This window comes from Egretta garzetta, unplaced genomic scaffold, assembly GCF_000687185.1.
Source record: "Egretta garzetta isolate BGI_Z169 unplaced genomic scaffold, ASM68718v1 scaffold187, whole genome shotgun sequence".
In the NCBI taxonomy this organism is placed as follows: Eukaryota; Metazoa; Chordata; class Aves; order Pelecaniformes; family Ardeidae; genus Egretta; species Egretta garzetta.
Window position 1 is genome coordinate 781,453 of NW_009260342.1, and position 17,668 is coordinate 799,120.

The window sequence follows — 17,668 nt, forward strand, 5'->3', positions numbered from 1 at the left end:
ATAAAATCAAAAAACAGTGTTTAGCATTTGTTATGCTCCCTTGGCTGCAAACCCAGTGATGAGCTGCATTGTCCTCGGACGTGGGGACGCATCCCTTCTCTGAGACCAAGCCAGTGACAATGCCTAGCATTGATCAGAGCCCTCAGCAGAGGAGTGACTCCAGCGTGATGGTGGTTTGGGCTACATGGAGGCAGTGTCAATGACAATAGAGTGCAGCCAGAGCTATCTGAAGAGTCCACTTTCCTTAAGATAGCAGAAGTTAAGGGCAGAAAGAGCAAGCTCGTCTATTCCAAGGGTCTTGAAGTGTTCCAAAATCTGAATGGGCTAAGGCTTCCTTCCAGGAGGAGAAACAGTTGATTTCCCATTTGAGAGATAGTGATACCAAGGCACTGAGATTTGTGTTCCTCTTGCAATGGCAGCAAAGAGGGATGGTGTACAAGAAGGAAGGGAATGGGCATTTCTCAGCTTGCACTTGTCTTCCTTTGGCTATGTCATCACCCTTCGCTGTGTGTGTGGAGATGCCTGAACAAGAGCACCTGGGCTGTGCCAGCTGCCAGCTTCAGCTGGGCTGTGGTTGTGTGATAGCTCTTTTGGTTGCTGGTCTTTCTCTGAAAATCTTTGGTTTGAGACCAATGACCTCAGTGAGAGACAGTGCAGTGGCATGCAGATGGCATGTAGACAGCATGCAGAAGAAACGGGCCCTAGACTTCAAGACTGCAAGTAGTGATTTTTCTCCCAAGTTCTCTAATTTGACTCCTTTCTTCTCCATCAAGCTTGCCATAACCCAGGCAGATGTTGTGCACCTAAAGTGGGATGAGTTCAGCTCAGAGGAGTGGATGATGCAGGTTGAGGCTGGTGGAGCAGCTCTTGTTCCCCTGCACCCCATAAACACGAGGACGATTTTGGCTGTGGTGGGGCCAACACGTGAGCTGTGGACTCTCTAGAGTTTGCCTACATATGCAAACATATACATATTCACCAAGCCCCCCTGGTGTGATCTGTGAAAACTGAGGATGGGATGGGCCTTGCATTTGCTCATCCTTACTTTGTCTCCATATGTAAAAGTGCCTATGTGTAGGGCAGGGATGACCAGGGCAGAAGGAGAAATGGGCCTCTGCCTGCTGGAAGAGTTGGTGTCTACAGGATGGCATGAAGCTTGGGACCTCCCTGCCAGGAGGGGACAGGGAGGCAGGGAGAGGACAGGTGTCCCTGGCCATGACTGGGGTGGAAATGGCTGCACCAAGGTCCCTGTGGGGAAGGTTTCTGCCACAAGCCCCATGACAAATATTTCTAACAGGGTTTGCTGGGGATTTCTAGGTCTTTTAAAAAAATATCAAAAATCTATCTGTCTCTTTCTCTCTCTTTCTTTTTGTGTTAAGGGCCAGAGTATTGGGGTAGGGAGACTGGAAATTTGGTATTTCTCTGGGACAGATGCAAAGCAATGAGGTCTTTCCTTTCCCATGGCCTTTGCTTGTGCCATGGTTCCCTCCAGCACTCGTGAGGGGCAGGTTGCTATCTCAGCATTTTTTTTTTTCCCTTTTCATATTATAAAATACAAACAAATGACAGAAAAGGTCAGGTGGTGGGAGGCGGGAGGGAGTTCAGCTGGCTCAGAGCTGTAGGGACCGTCGCTTCCTCCCAGAGATGTTACGGTGGTTGTAAGGTCGCATCTTCATTTCCACAAAGGGGATGGAGAACTCGTGGCCTTTCCAATGGTACCAGTTAATCCCCTGGCAGGAGGGAGAGAGAGGCACAGGGTAAAGAAAGACGCTAACAAGAAACTAGCATGGGAGAGGAAGGAATGAAGATTGACCACCACAGAGAAGCCAGAAGAAAGGTCCTGCTACAGGGGGAGCAAGAAGCTCTTCTGCTGCTCTGGCTTGATGGGTTTTTCCCACTGCTCAAAGGCTCCTGATCAAATCTGATGTATGTATTTTTTTCAGTGTAACTTAATAAGGTACCATTGTAAATGACCATGACAGCCAGCGTGATGCATAAAACGCTGGCCTAGATGGCTTGAAGGTGGTTGCTTTTCTTCCAGCTTGTGTTGTGTCACCCCAGCACTGTTCCTGACCCTGGTGAACCAACCACACAGCCCCAGCCCTAGCTTGGGCTGGCTGTTGTGCTTGGTTGTGCTGCTGGAAGAAATGCTGAAGGCTTTCAGTACCCAGCTCTGCCCTTACCTGACTGTGCCGGGACTCTCCGTACTTGCCATTGAGGTTGGTGCGGTGGCAGTTCTTATACCACCAGGCCCCTTTATAGGACATGGCGCAGTTGGTCACAGCCACGTCATTGTCCCTGTCCTTGGTGGAGAAGGGGCGGCCCTGGTGATAGCTGAGGGAGTCCCCTGTGGAAAGAGGTACCGTTAGGGGTGATGGAGCCTGAGTCGCCTGGTCTTTTCACAAGGAAATTAGGATATTCTGCTATATGTGGTAGCCTGTTGATCAACAGCTCAAGCAGCTGAAAGTCTGGGTATAGTATTAACTGGAATTGCTCACAATTGGTTCATTTGAAGTCTTCTCCTGTCAGTTTAGGATCAGTACAGACCACACGAAATCTTAGAGGCTGCTTGGGTTTGGTGGATAAAATGTTGTACTGGGTTTGGATCCAATTTCAGTGTTTCAGAAATGAATTAAATCCTAGATTTGGGCATCCCTGATCTCCTGAAACCTGGATCTACTATGTAACTTCAGGATACTTTCAGCTTCCTTCCCTCTTATTAGCCAAAGGTAACTTTTTCTCCCAGAGGAGACCAAGCGTGCACGTCTTGAACCAAGATGCTTGGCCTTCCCTGTGAAGAAAGGAAGAACCTTTTGGAAGGTGCACGTTGTCTTATTCCACCAAACTCATCTCCCCTCCTTACTAAGGAGCAAGAGAGCTGCTTTTGGGTGAAAGAAGAGTCAAAGTGAAATACGGTCATTATTATGACTGAGTGGTGTGGTACCTAAGAAAATACGAAGTGGACCCATGCTAGCTGTGTGCAGTCCAGCCGCCAAGAGGCTTGCTAGAAAACCACTTGGCAACAAACAATTTGGTGAGTCTTGGCTCTCTTTGCTCAAGGTGGAGCAGAACCTCCTTGGCTGGATGGCTAGAAGAAGAGCTTGCAAGGGGGAGGGGAGGGAGTCATGTCTGCAGCATTTTTTGGCAATAAGTTGGGTGCCTCGTGCCCTGGGACTTAAGGTCAGAGCATGTGCTGTGCTGCATGCAACCAAGATCCCTGTCTCTTCTCTTCCAGTGGCAACTACCAGATATTGTATAGGAAAATTCCTGCATCTTGGATAGGGTGTAGAGTTTCTTGCTAAGTAAATGGCAGTGAAGTTTTGTCTGGATCATGGAGGCTCGCATGGGGCATGCCTATCCCAGCTAAAGGGGCTGCAGCTCAACTCCTCTCCCCTTCTTGGGGAAGAGACGTCTGTGCCCTTTATCTGTCACTCTTCACCCACCATTTTCTGGTGGGCAAAACCTAGTGCTGCTGCATCAACCAAGCAAGCAGGTGCGACAGTGTCCTTGCAAAACTGGACTGTGTTTGGCCTTGGCATGAGGAAACGACGCAGTGTTTCAGATTTTTCCATTGCTGTGGGAAGGCGATAAATACACCCTCCAGCACGACATGAATAGCAAGCTGTGGTGATTGCCAAGTGAGATGACACCTCTGACTATTGACCGGGTTTTTTGAACAGTAATGAGACTGATATTTAATATCTAATCTCCAATGGAAAATTCCCTCTGTCGTTAGTGGGATTTATCAGCCTGGTTTACATGATAGACTGCAGGAAGGCAGAAAGGGTTTGTCTTTTGCTGCTCCAGATAAGTAAGCTTTGATGTTGGGGTTTCCTTCAAGGTTTCAGACCCACCAGTCCCAGGATTTCCCTACTATTTACTAGCACTGATGTTGTACCTGAAGTGCCATTGTAGTCCCCGATTCGCAGCTTGTACAGGCTGCGGGCATCGCCAATGGAGAACTTGTCATAGTAGGCATACGCCGCTTCCTGGCCATCCCTCATGTCTATTCGCAACTCGTAGCGCCCTTGGGATGTGATCTTGTGGATGTTATCCAAGCCTAGCAAGACAAGTAGCAAGACACAGTGAGACCTGGTGAGACCCAGTACCTGGATCCACTCTGAGCAAACAAAAAAAGCTCTATAAGAATAAAATGTCTGTGGAAAACAAGAACGAGGAGAGGAACCAGAGAGCAACAGCACTTCTGGTTAAGTCTTTGTCTCCCCTGGCACTGGTGGGGACTAAGCTCTCTGTCTCCACTCAAGCTTCACTTCCCCATGGCTATGAGAGGTGGGTTCAAGCCCCAGGTTCAGCTTTCTCCATGCTGCTGAAGCTGGGGATGATCAGCTGTGGAGCCCTGGTGCTGCTTGTGCTGCACACCCATCTTTTGAGCCGTTATGCTCCCATACAAGCCAGAGTGTGTTTATGCTGCAGGGCTGGCATTGTCTTGTGTTCAGCTTTTGGGGGAGCATGCTCTGTTTCAGAGCTTGCTGGGTCTCCTGCTCAGCCCTTTCCTACTTCTTTGAGCAACTGGCTTGCTGGCCAAGGCCAAGTGAGGTCTATGAGTCACAGATGCCACCAATACAACCTGTAGTCATCCAAAGGAGGATGATGGATTTTGGTTCATGAAGACTCCCAGCATACCCCCTTCTCTCCTAGGAGGAACAAATTAAAGAGCTGCTGGCCTTCACTATGTGCTTTTATGTGGTGTGCCCATGAGTGACTTTCTAACGTGCAGGGGATGAACAATGTAAGGAAAGCTGTCCAAGGGAGTGTGTAGAGGAGTGGGGTGAGAGGCAAGGAGCCAACTGCTGGCACGGGTGAGCAGCACAGTCCATACAGAGCTCGGGTTTGACGCATCAGTGAAAGGCAACTGGTGAAGGTCTTACCCAGCCAAAACTCGTCCTCCAAGTTACCGAAGCCCACCCGGTAATCTGCCCATTTCCGGAAGAAATCGGTCAGCCCATTCTGCCGCCTCTGGAAGACCTGTGGTGGGGAAAGACCGGGAGGAAACTCAGGGTGAAGGAGAAGGCAGAGAGCCTCGCTGGGCTTTGGGGCACATGAAATAAAGACAATACTTTGTCTTTCCGTTGTGCTTTTTGGAGGAGAAAATTGCGATACCCGTCTGGTTAGTGCTAATTGCAGCCATGTGCAGATGGAGAGACTGAAGAGATGTTAGGTGATGTCCAAGGCAAGTCAATGTTATAACAGGAAGAAATCAGCCTTCAAACTTTCTGCTCTACCTGACGTGTGGTGCCTCTGGTTTTCTAGCATGTGATTCTGCTTTCATCTGGCTCTTTCTGTGATATCCAAGGGGATGCTTTGAGGCAGGGTGAGATGGAGGGAAATTTCCTGGCTGAAATAATATCTGTGCTAGAAATCAGCATTTGAGGAAGCCTATTTTTTTTTGTTTTGACTATACATCTAGCAGAGTTCTGTGTAATGCATGTAAGTAAGCATTTGACACGAATAAAATCAAAGCACCAGAGCATTATTTACTTAAGCTGTCAGTCCATCTACATCAAGCAAGCAGTGTTTGTGCAATTCAGAAGCCAAACTGGCATTTGCTTCTAAAATGCTCCTGTGCGGACTCAATTGGGGTGATGCCTGACACCCTCCTACTGCAGGCAGTGTGAATCATTCCCTGTGAAAGCTATCGGCCATTAATTTCATTTCTAGAACAATAAATCAGCTTCACTCTCAGATTTTGCTCTCCAGAAGCACTGCAAACACGTCAAATAAATCAAAGGGCATTTCTTCAAGTGTAACTATTATTACTGGAGTGTAGGCCATTCCCTATGGCGTGGGAAATGAAGCGTGCGATATTAAGCCTGCTATCGTTCCCATGCAGTGTGGTGCTTGGCTTTGCTGGTAGGATGGGGCTTGGTTACTTTGTGGTGGGGACAACGTGTAGGGCAACTGCACAGCTACTCACAATCCAGCCGCCTCCGTCGGTGGTCATGTCGCAGTACACCTGCACTCGCTGGCTGAGGTCCCCGTTGATGGAGATGGTGTAGATGCCGCTCAGCGTGTCTCCATTCATCAGGTGCTGGGCGCAGTCCTGAGGGTTAGCAAAGACACGGCCGCCTGCAAAATTTAAAAAAAAAAAAAAGCAAAATTTAAGCAGCCTTGGCCCCCACTCATTATGATCTAGGAAACATCTAACTTGTCTTCTGTATTCCAAGCTATTCTGCAAGGTGGTGGGTCTTTATATCCACTAACAACATCAGAGGATTTAATGGAAAAAATGTGTGCATATATTAATTAATCTCCCATATGTCCTATATTGGAAAGGTGCATGGTAACATCGCTATGAATGATGAGGGATGTCAATTCTTGGACCGTCTTTCTGCACTGTGTCTGAAACCCTGGGGTTTAAGCTGTCACCACCATATTTAGAGAGCTGTGAAAATATCAAAACCTGTTCTCGCTTCAGGATTGCCAGCTCCAAACAAGTTTTATGACTTTGCTAATTCCAGGGGGATTCTCGTGACCCATGCCTTCAGAAATGATGGCAGACTTATGCTGGGCTGATTGTCACTTGCAAACTGAGCAGGAATTAGGCCATGCACGATACTAGAGATGGGCAGTGTGGACAGTGTGGCTGTTGCTCCAGGTGTCCCCTAATGAATAAATGTCTCATTTGGGGCTCAGAGTTTGAGCAGGTCTTAACTACGAGACCCCAGCAGTATTGAGAGGTTAACTCTGGCTTCAATTTTTTCCTCATTTAACACAAAAGGGGGAAATATATCTTTTTCTTTGCTGTTGATGTGTATGGATGATGGAGTAAATGAGTGCAGAGCTGGCAACGTGGATGTGGCTTTTGAGGGTGTCTCAGTTACACATCGGGAAGGTGCAAAGGACATGCTGTGTGCGTCTGTCACAACTGCGCAATACCCTGCAGGACCTTGTCTGTTATTTCCCACTTGGGTGTATTCCCCCCACCCCTGTGACCTGAAGACTCAGAGGTCATCGCTTTGTCCAAATGTTGAAGACCCCCTATTTTTTCCCGTCTTCATGGTCTGTAGCGCAAAGTCTGGCGAGGCAGTGTTTGTATTTTAGAGTATCCAACAGTAAAAACTGCTTCAAAGACAACTACTTCAGGCTCCCCTGAGCTCTGCGGAGATTACTTGTTTCTTAATTTATATTCATATCTTTAAGAGCCAAGGAGACCTTGAAAGACATTTCAAACCACTATAAATTATAAATACTGTATCTGTTTCTTCCTTTTGTCCCATCTGTATACAATTCCCCAAGAACCTTATGCAAACATGAAACAAAGAGGCCGAGCTATTAATATGTCAGAGGGAATGGAAGAACCCTGGGATGTGTACTGTTAGCAGAAGGAAGCAAAACAATTTAAATTAAGCCTGGCTTTTTTTCTTTTTTTTGTCTCCTAAAAGACAAGTCCTTGTTCTCTGTAAAGTGGCCTGATACGCTGCCAAGGTGAATCGAATCCCAGACGCCGATTCTTTGCTGAGGGATGCTGCCCATGGGTTGCATTACCTTGACATTTGTTCCTGGGTGCTTCTGTCTCATCAATACATGAGGTGAGTGGGGAGAAACTAAGCAAATCAAACCTGCATTCAGATGCTGGGTCAGCTGGCAATAGTGTGTCTAAGATTGCCGAGGTCTGACATTGTGTTTAATGGAAACAGTGCTCTCCTTATCTGACTTGAGTGGGTTTCTGCTGCTTTACCCCAGCTGAAAAGCCAGCCCTTTGCAGTTTCATCCCTGACTCCCAAAGAGCCTCAAAGATTACATGTGTTTTTCATCACCTGCCTGAATTGCACTGGTTTTGTGTGGCTGCATAAGAGGCGAGAATGACAGGAAAGCCTGATCCACAGAGGCATTTGAGAAGAGTCTTTTCTTTTTTTGTTGATGTAGTTTCTATTATCTCTTAAAATCAGGTGAAGGGACTTTTGCATGTAATTGAGATGGGGAAGTGTATCCGCAGTAGATTAAAAAAACCCTCTCCTAATCAAACTGGCAGGACAGATGTGAGGAGTTTCAGTGGACATCATCTTCAGGCTTCTTAGTGCTTTTGAAGCCCAGGAGAAATGTAATTAGATTCAGCCCTGAACAAAATGCACTTTGTCTCTTAAGTGCCCTGGCCTAGCGAGGCTTTTCAAAGAGGGTGAGGGCCTTTATGCTTTGCATGGTTTCTAATGTGAATGGTTGCAAACTGTGGGGGCAATAGTGACATTTTCATACAAGCTTCATTCTTGCAAGTGTAAGCACTCTGTCTGTGCGGGTTATGGTGGCTGTGGATGCCCACCCTTTGATTTGGAAAGGAAACCATTCCCATTGCCTTATTGGATTGTGACTTCTCTAGAATTAGAGGGGGGAGGAATAATATAATTAGATAAAATCAGTGGGACCGCAGTCCTGCAGGCATACTGGCTCTGCTGTCTGTGACTCCGCTGATGGTGGCGGAGATGCACCTGCTTGATATTTCCAGGGATGCTCCATCCCTGGAAACATTCAAGGTCAGGTTGGATGGCGCTCTGAGCAACCTGGTCTAGTTGAAGGTGTCCCTGCTCACTGCAGGGGGTTTGGACTAGATGACCTCTAAAGGTCCCTTCCAACCCAAACCATTCTATAATTCTATTATATTTATGAGAGATTGGACCATGTCTATGGCGGAGAGAGACCAACTGGGTCTCTCTCCACTCCCTACAAGACCATATCTGTTGATGATGTGTTGTTGACTTTTGTGGTTTTTTTCCTCTATTTATGCATTTGAGGAGGGCTGGGGGCACGGAAAAGGGCCTGGTAGATGGTTCCTGGTCTAAAGTTCAATTCCCCTTGCCCTGGACCTGACCTTGTGTTTGTATTGTAGGTCTTTCAGCCATTACATTTTCATAGCAGAGCAGCACTGTGGGTTGTGGAAATGAATGTACCTCTCTGGATTGTGGTGAAATGCTGCCTGAGGAGGGAAAGCCCATAAAAACAGTCCATGTCTACCAGCACGGTATGTGGACTAAGATTTGCCTGGCTGAGCAGATGTGATGTGAGTCCTCACCTGTGGTGAAAGTGGTGGAGATGAAGCCGCTCCGCATGGCGTTCTGGGCAGCTTGCAGGCGCACAGTGTACTCTGTGGTCTCAGAAAGCCCCTCCAGGCGGATCCATGTGTCCTCAGCATCCACAATCAGCTCCTGTACGTGGGTCCCAGAAGGAGGTAGATACCAAGAGCAACAGATAAGAAAAGCGATGGGGAGCCTAAAGAGCCAGCAAGGAGGGAAGGAAGCCACAAACTACTGCAGCCCTTGGTGCCTGGCCAAGGAGTGTTGCATTTCTGCTTACACCCCTGGACTAAGTCAACATGAGGTCAATGAATATATTCAACCTTTTGGGATGGTTTGTGTGGGAGAAAGCTAGCTGGTTTGGACACAGGAGATTTAAATGTTTGCAGTCTGTGTGCTCTATTTACCTACTCTGTCATGGTCTGCACGCCCTCGATACAGGGCATGACAGATTGCCCGAGCATTGCAAGGGGTAGAGCTGGCCAGTCCTGCTTATCAGCCAGTTTTGACTCCGTCAATTCCTGTCACGTTAATTTTTCTGGTCGTCAGCCAATGCCACATAGCATTATATCGAATCCCTTCTGCAAAGTGATTATCCTCTGGCCACTGTGAGCCAGTCACACCGGCAAAGGAAACAAGACTATTTGTGGTGACGTATTTCTGATAGTGTTTGTAGCAGCTCTTCTAGGCAGGCAGATATGGACACACTCATTAAATAATCAAATATATTGTATTGAGGGGTTAATTAGCTGTCTGTACCTATCTTCCTATTTGCAAGAAGGGTAAACAGCATTTTTAGCATCTCTGTTTGTGGGATAATTTTCTCCTACCTCAGCTTGCTTGTGTTTCACGAGTTGTGAATTTCCCCTGTTCTTCCAGAATTCCCAGGCATGCCCTCTGTGCCCAGACCTGCAGGTGTGCATAAAGCTTTTGCCCTAGGCAATCTTTTCCTGCTTTTTCCAATTGTTTAACTAAAGTATTGCTTATACAGAAAGTAACATCTGCCCTTCTGGTCTCTCTCTGACCTAGTGAGCACCATTCTTTTGCTTTATTGGGTTTCTCCTGCTCATTTCTCCACGGTCATGTTATACCTTGACTTAATGAGCCTCTTTCTTTGTGAGGACTCACCTTCCGGCTGCCATCAGTGGATCTGTAGGTCATGACATAGTTCTCGATCTCTCCCACGGGAGGCACCCAGGAGAGCAGAGCACTCCGTCGAGTCACTTCGCTCGCAGTCAGATTTGTTGGAGGATCCAAAACTGCAAGGGTGGATAGGGACCCAAGGAAGTGCAAGTTCTCACACGCAACCACCCCAGCCCCACTTCCTAACTCAGCACACTGGGATTCAACCTTGCAACCCTGAGCCCAAAGTCCATCCTCGCCCTCAATTTCCAGACCTTGTCACTAGTCCCCAGCCTTGAACAGAACTCTGCAAACTCTCTAAAAATCTTCCTCTACTTGCATACTCTCTGAAGGGTAACAGCTCTGAAATGCACATGCTATGGGGTCTCTCAAGCTTCTTGTAAGCAAAATAGATTGTAGTGCTCTTCTGGACTGGGCAAGAAAAAGACTTAGTCAAGGGTCATTTTGGGAAACCACATCCAGGTGAAATCAAAGAAAAGAGTGGATGGATGTTGAAAGAGTGAAAATGATGGTTTATGCTTATTGTGATTAGAATTCTGTTCTTATGTTGTGCCCAGCACTGGTATTTCGGTGTCCTTTTGGCACATGGCAACTTCTACACCCACATGTATGTGAAAAGAGCTTTGGCTCAGCCTTGCTGGCTGCTTTTTCTGGGGTGGATGTATGGCTGCGGGCGCGTAACAGGCAGCGCGGGAGGCGATTGTACGTACGAGTTGTAAAGTTGGTGCTGATGGTCTGACTGGTGAGAGGCCCATTGGTGGCGTACATAGAGACTGTGTAGGTGGTACTGGGCAGGAGGTTGGTCAGCTGGTACTCCTGGTTGACTCCATCCACAAGAATTGTTTCTCCTGCAACTGTAAGGCAAAAGAGATGACTTAGGGTAGATATTCAACATGGTTCTCCAAAATGTGTCTATGGATATGACCTCATGATCAAAAGCTCTTATACTGCTGAAACACCATGAAACAACACAATAGTGTGGCATCTGAGCTGTAGTGGTGGTGTTTGGTCTGAAGAGTGGTCTTATTTTTCCCACAGTCCCTATATATGCCTGATGCTTTCTTTCCCTTCAGTAGTGTGTTTCACAGAGTTTGCCAGACATCATTGAGTTTCTGTGGGATGGGTACTTGCCTGCCCCTGGGCTGCTGCTGCTGGGCCAGTTAGTAAAGTGGGAGGATCCCAGTCCCCTCCTGTGTAGACTGCCATGCTTGGTGAGGGACACTGCCATGGGACCTGTGTGTGAAGAGCTGGCGTCTGGGGATGGGGTACAGCCCTGCCACCCACCAGCTGCTGCCCTCCTGAAGCAAGGGCTCCTTCCATACTCCTTCCGTGGAGGGCACCTGCTGAGCCCCAGGTTTTGGGATGGGGAAGAGGTAGAGGTGAGCTGAAATGGAGCCCCAGAAAAGCTTGTGGCAGAGGGGCACGGGGTTTTGGCATACCTGCGCGGCGGGTGAGGACGAGGATGTAGCTTTCCACCTCTGAGAGTGGTGGGTTCCACTGCAGCAGTGCCTCAGTGGGGGTGATGTTGGTGGCTGTGACCCCCAAAGGGGCATCCATAGCTGCATGGGGGACAGATTCAAAGAGTCAGAGGCATTAAGAGACTGGGCTACGAACTGGAAGGACTTCTTGTGACCCATCGCTCATGATCCTGCCTTGCTGCCCAGGCACATGTACTCGCAGAGGAGTTATTGCTGCCCTAGCTGGAGAGTAGAGATGTCATAGCTTGTGCTACTCTGCTACCTAAGCTGCTCTTCCACTGCTTTCCTGATGCACAGCCTGGGATGTAAGGGGGCTTTTTTTAGGTTTTCAGGAGCCTGGGGATAGCAGAAATTTTTATTCTTGCAGCAGATGCTGTTTGTGTCAGGGCTTCCCCAGGGATTATTTCAGGAAGTCTGTACTCTCTTTAGGAAAGGTTGTCATGGTTGCCCAACATCATATCTCTGGCTTCCCTGTGCCCAGTACATAGATTTATCACTCCCCACCCCCCTACCCGCCCCTGACTACCCATGCATATATGGGAAAAGCTTTGCTGAGACATACTTCAAAAGTCCATGTTGAGCCCTCACGAGCTTTACTCATCATCCTAACCTTGCATCAGCCTGGTGTGAGGTTCAGCTTGCTCTCAGCTGCCTGATTGCTAGTTCAAGCAGGGGCTGCCAGCCTTGCCCGGGGCTGGACCTGGCACTGTTTGATTGCTACCTGTCCACCAGGAGCTCCTTCCCACCTGTGTGCACGGTGATGGAGGCCACCTCGCTCTCCTCCCGGCCCCGCACGCTCTTCACCCCAATCTCATACTTGGTGGCGGGCTGCAGGTGGTGGAGGATGTACTCGGTGGCATCGCTGGCAATGGCAGTGCTCTCTGTTCTCCCTGTGGGGGTGGAGCCAAGAGATTTGGCATCACAGCTGGCCCCATCCCTGAGGTACAGGAGGTGCTCAGGAGGGGAGGGCAATGCCACAAGCCCTCTCCAGTGCTGATACTGGGGGTAACTGGGTCTTGTGCGTGCAGGTGCATCACTCTGCTGGTTTGACCTTTTCAGCATCATAGGCAAAACTGGGGGCAAGGGAGATGAGCCGGGGGAAGCAGGTGAGGGAGGTGGGACTTCAGGATTGGGCCCTGAATTAACCATCCCCGGGGGGGCATGCTGCAGGGATTCACTCCCTGCGACCCTCTGTGCCAAGCCGGCCCTTGGCTGCAGTGATCCCTTCCCGTCCTTGTCCCAGACACCCTGTCCTCCATCCCTGCAGCCTCTTGGTCCATCCCAGCTATTGGTGGCTTTTTCCAGGGAACTGAGATTTCCCCCAGGGTGAGGATGACCTGGCTGCTTGCTTGCATCTGCAGATGGAGGGAGGGTTGGCAGCTGCAAGCTCAAGGCACGAGCAAGAGTGGTCTGACCCATTACCTTCAGCAGCACGGTAGGATATTCTATAGTGATCGAAGGCAGCGACTGGAGAGCTCCAGTAGATGATCATGGACTCCTGGGTGACGTTACCCACCCTGAGGTCCTTTGGCGCATCGATCCCTGGTGAGATGGAGCAGAAAGAAAAGCTGTGGGAGGCAGGTCCACTCCCTGTCCCCCTGCCTGCCCTCCTGGCAGGGTCCCGTGCCTGTCAGGGGGGTCCCATGGTACCTGTCGTGATGGAGCCCACAACAGGCTCAGAGCTGACGGCACCATGCACGGACACCAAAGACACTAGGTACTCAGTGGATGGCTGCAAGCCTGTCAGGCTGGCGTGCCTGCGGGGGCCGGCTGTAGGTGAGGACAAGGCGGTCTGCTGGTGGGGATGGATCACTCCATGTGACGTTCACGCTGGAGGATGTCAGCTGGGAGAAGTGGAGCTGTGTGATGGGCCGGACCCCTGAAAGATGGAGAGGGGAGATGTAACCCCGACCAACTGCAGATCCCGGCCTCCGCATTGTTCCCAGTGGTTGTATGGGAAATACACAACAGAGGTGGCAAAGCTGCAGGTCTGGGCTCTCCATTGATCTGAAACTGTGCAGGGACTGAGAGGCAGAACTGGGAATAGAAAAATACTGCTGTTCTCAGCTCTGCCTGCAAACACACTTCATCCCAGACCCATATGGCGAGTGATGGGGCTGTCCCACTACAGGTGATATGTGCTGTCTGGGCTTCTTGACTGCAGGATTTTCACCCAGAGGTGCTTGTGAGGTCCCTCAAGGCTTGTTCTTTCCTTCTTATGGACACACAGACCACCCTGACTGCAGGGGACAGCATGGGATGGCTGTTCCCCCAACCCTGCTTCTTCCATATGGGAGTCTCCAGCTACGCAAGTGTGCTCACTGCTGCTGGCCAGGGCGATGAGATCCCCACGCTGGTAGGGCCATCTTTCTGAGGTCCACAAAATTCCTCTCACATGGATGGATTGCCCCCAGCTCTCATCCCCATCACTGACTCAAGAGTTTTGGTGCTGGGGACCTGCTGGGCTGATGGAGTTGCCAGTGTGGGGCCACAGTCTGTGCCCTTGGCCCCATCCCATCTTGTCTTTCTTTACCTGTGAAGGCGTCCACAGTAGCCTCCAGGCTCTGCTGGCGTCCCCTCTCTGCGATGATGGTGATGGTGTACTCTGTCCCAGGCTCCAGCTCTGAGAGGGTGAGCTGCGACTCGTCCCGGGGCACCGTCACTTCAGAGGCCATCCCCGAGGCAGGGGTGAAGGTGACACGGTAGTGGTCAATGGGACCCGTGGCTTTGGTCCAGGTCAACGAGATGGATGTCTCCGTGGAGGCTGTCACCAGGAGGTCCCGGGGGCTGTCAAGCTCTGTGGGAGAGGGTTGGTGCAGACCTTTGTCCCCAAGAACAGACTGTCCCATGGGGACATCTGAGCCATAGGAGCTGTCTGTGCTTGGAGCATGCAATGGGGCCAAACTCACCGGTCCTGGCGTTCATGGTTGCTGGCACGCTCTGCTGGCTGTCCATCACAGCTGAAATCCCAATGCCGTACTCTGTCCCCGGCACCAGATCTGCCGGGGAGTGCAAAGGACATGAAGGGGTGTGAGAACAGCACCTGGCTGGGTGGCCTTGGGGTGCAAACCCCCCCTACCTCCCATGGCTGGGGACAGGGGGGACCATCTGAGCATCCCTGGGGTGAGCAGCCCTTCCACAGGTCAGCGGTTCCTATGTGCACTGGAGAAGAGCTGAGCCTTTTAAAAAAGCCCCATGGATGCCTTTGGATAGAGAATTTGGATTATTCTAGCTCAGAAATAAGCAATTTTTAAAAATTGTTGCTGAGGTCTTCTGTAGTTGCTGGCATCAAGACAGAAACTGTGTGTGTGTGAGCTGAGATGGGAGCGATAAAGTAGCTATATTTGTTTCCGAATTGATTCAACATCAAATATTGTCACAGGCTGGTGTCTCAAAGAGAAGTAAATTATGCAGAGTAAAGGAAATGCACATTAATTAGGGAAGGCACAGTCTTTCTGGTAGCCAAGTCAAGAGCTGCTCCTTGGGGTGGACATATCCTGTTGCCCTTCTCTCAAGGGACATGGGAATCAAGCTTATCCAGCTCCTTTCCCTCACACCTACTGCTGATCGCTGTTTTACCTCCATGGAACATCTTGTGCCTCTGCCTGTCACTTCTGCTTGGCTGCTTTATTACCCTTCTCCCTGCACTTCATGATCTTTCCCATGGGGTTAGAGAAAGCCACAAACCCTCCAGCCTGGCCTCACCCTGCCTTGCCCATGGGCAGCATTCCCTGAAGCCACCAAAACCTTCCTCAGGAGGCCAGGAGGGAGGGAAACCCCCATTCCCTGCTCCTCTCCTCTTGCTATGGTGCAGTCTTGGCACTGGGATGGGGAGATGGACTCCCTTTGCCCCTGCCCAATAAGTGTCAGAAGTACCCTGGAAAGGAGCAGAAGAGCCTGGGAGAAAGGGGGAAGAGAAGGAAGGAATAAGCAGGAGCATATAAAAAGATGCCTTTTCTCTCCCACATTTTTTGGGTAGAACAAAATTACAGATATTTCTGTGCAAATGCTGATTTTGAAGAGAAACATATGGGGCAGGGCAAGGCGTGCTGTATTTTTAAGCTTCAATCTTTGATAAGCTCTGCTCAGTGCTGTTCCTCACTGCTTTTCCTGCAGGCAGATGAAGGCAGCTGAAGGAATCACTGGCTGCATTCACACCATGGATGCCAGCAGGCTTCATGTGGCTGGAAACCTACCCCAGTGGGCTTTGCACCACGTGCAACACAACCTTGGAGGACAGGGCTACCATGTGCATAACGGAGCTATGGGAGAGGCTTATGTGACATCCACGCTATGGCTATCCTGGCTTTTTTTTTGCCAGCAGAATGTTTTTGGGGTTATTTTCTGCTATAAATTAGATTTTTCTTCTGATTTTTTTGCTTATTACATAGTACCCCGGGAGCCAAAAGCAATGCACTTAAGTGATGATGGAGGCACTATATAAAAATCGCTCACCTTTATTGACTTAAGCCTCTGTGTCTCTGGAGGCTGCTCTGGGGGTTTCTTGCAGCCCTGCCTGAGTCTGGCAGCAGCTAGGCAGTGCTGGAGCTGCCAGGTAGAGACTTGGCAGCTTTTTTTATTTTTATAGAGAGAAAGGAGAGCCTTTACGCTGCCTCTTCCTCTGAGGCAAGCTCAGGCTCTGCCATGGGTGTCATTGCAGTTTAGGTCACTGGGGTAGTATTGCACCTCTGCCTCAGGGAGGAGGATTTGGCCCATTTTTAATGTTCCTTCTCACCTAGAAAGGCAGTAAATGCTAGATGAAAGCTAGCAGGGGACCAGCATTGCATCTCCGATCCCTTGCTGTCCCCCTCCATCTCATCCCGCTTCTCCATGTGTGTCCTCATCACGAACACAGCAGAAACTACCCCTAACATTTCTTTTTTCCACATACCACATTTTTCAAGCTGTTTGAATTGCTTTCCTGCTCTCCATCCTTTCTCATGACTGTGCTGCTGTGCCTGTAACTTGGCATTGGACTTCCCCACTGAACTCATTCCTATAGGTCCATATGGCAGAGATGCCTGAGCCCTCTTTGGGCTGGGGAAGGCCCAGGAGGGCAAAGGGTCAATGTGGAAGAACCCGGTGTCCTGCCAGACTGAAGAGCTTCAAGCTGAACGAGTGATCTTTTTTGTGTGTGTGTAAGTCAGTCTTTTCTTTGCTCAAAAAAGTGCCTCTGGAACTGCAAACCTGGCAGGCAAGCGGTTGTAGTTGAAAAAAAGGAGACCAGATCTCAGACAGTGCTTTGAGGTATTGCTGCAAAGGGTGTTTGGGACCTCCCTGGCAGCAGGAGGTGGGTGGTGTTTGCAGCCTCCTGTGGCACCCCCTGTGCTGGCCTGAATAATGTATTGCTAGAGGGACTTGCTAAAAAATAGCATCCCTGGATTCAGGTCTGCTTTGTGCCTGATTTGGAAAAAGGCAACGAACTTGGGCAGCCTGGATCCCCATCGCTGCCTACGAGGCATTGGCACCTGTGGCTCTTTCTCAGCAAGGAAAAAAAAGGGCAAAATAAGCCTTCCTCTCTCCATTTCTCACTTTGCTCCTCGCCAGCTCTATTTGGGACCTGGACAGACCCTTGCTGGAGGGCACTTGGAAGCGCATCGCTCGGAGGTGCATCACTCAGCTTGTGGATAAGCAGTGCCCAAATCCAGACCCACAGAAGGGAAAATGAGCTTCATCCCAAGGAAAAACTTCTATCTGATAACTAGTAAATTCCAAAACAGCCTCAAATGTGTGCCAGCATGAGGGCAACCGAGCATCAGTACTGATTTGGGCTCTCCATTGCCCTACCTGCTTGTGAGGAGGAGGGAGTAGGGGGGAGAAAGGGCGCGTGGGTGCACGCATACCTGTGAGGGTGGCCCGGGTGGTGGGACCAGTGTCCCGTGGCACCAGGACTTCGTGGTAGTGTTCCCCGGCCAGGGTGCTGTAGACCACCCTGTAGCTGTGGACCTCAGCCTCGCTGTTGTCCCAGGTGAGCTCAAGGCTGGTGGGTGTCCGCGAGCCCACCCGCAGGTTCTTGGGGGC

The 17,668-nt window shown here is 49.8% G+C and overlaps 1 protein-coding gene across 1 annotated transcript in view; it reads right to left on the minus strand.

Annotated features, from left to right (window-relative positions):
- Window positions 1–1,610: 1,610 nt before the first annotated feature.
- The window catches only part of TNR (tenascin R), a 28,726-nt gene continuing 12,668 nt past the window's right edge, over window positions 1,611–17,668 (minus strand). Inside the window, 16 exon segments of the mRNA XM_035898066.1 lie at window positions 1,611–1,730; window positions 2,184–2,347; window positions 3,899–4,060; window positions 4,890–4,986; window positions 5,936–6,087; window positions 9,026–9,158; window positions 10,155–10,285; window positions 10,880–11,023; window positions 11,609–11,728; window positions 12,394–12,537; window positions 13,070–13,189; window positions 13,298–13,416; window positions 13,418–13,526; window positions 14,181–14,444; window positions 14,557–14,646; window positions 17,491–17,668. The exon segment at window positions 17,491–17,668 is cut by the window's right edge and continues 10 nt beyond it. Of these exon segments, the coding sequence (XP_035753959.1) occupies window positions 1,611–1,730; window positions 2,184–2,347; window positions 3,899–4,060; window positions 4,890–4,986; window positions 5,936–6,087; window positions 9,026–9,158; window positions 10,155–10,285; window positions 10,880–11,023; window positions 11,609–11,728; window positions 12,394–12,537; window positions 13,070–13,189; window positions 13,298–13,416; window positions 13,418–13,526; window positions 14,181–14,444; window positions 14,557–14,646; window positions 17,491–17,668 (2,247 nt within the window).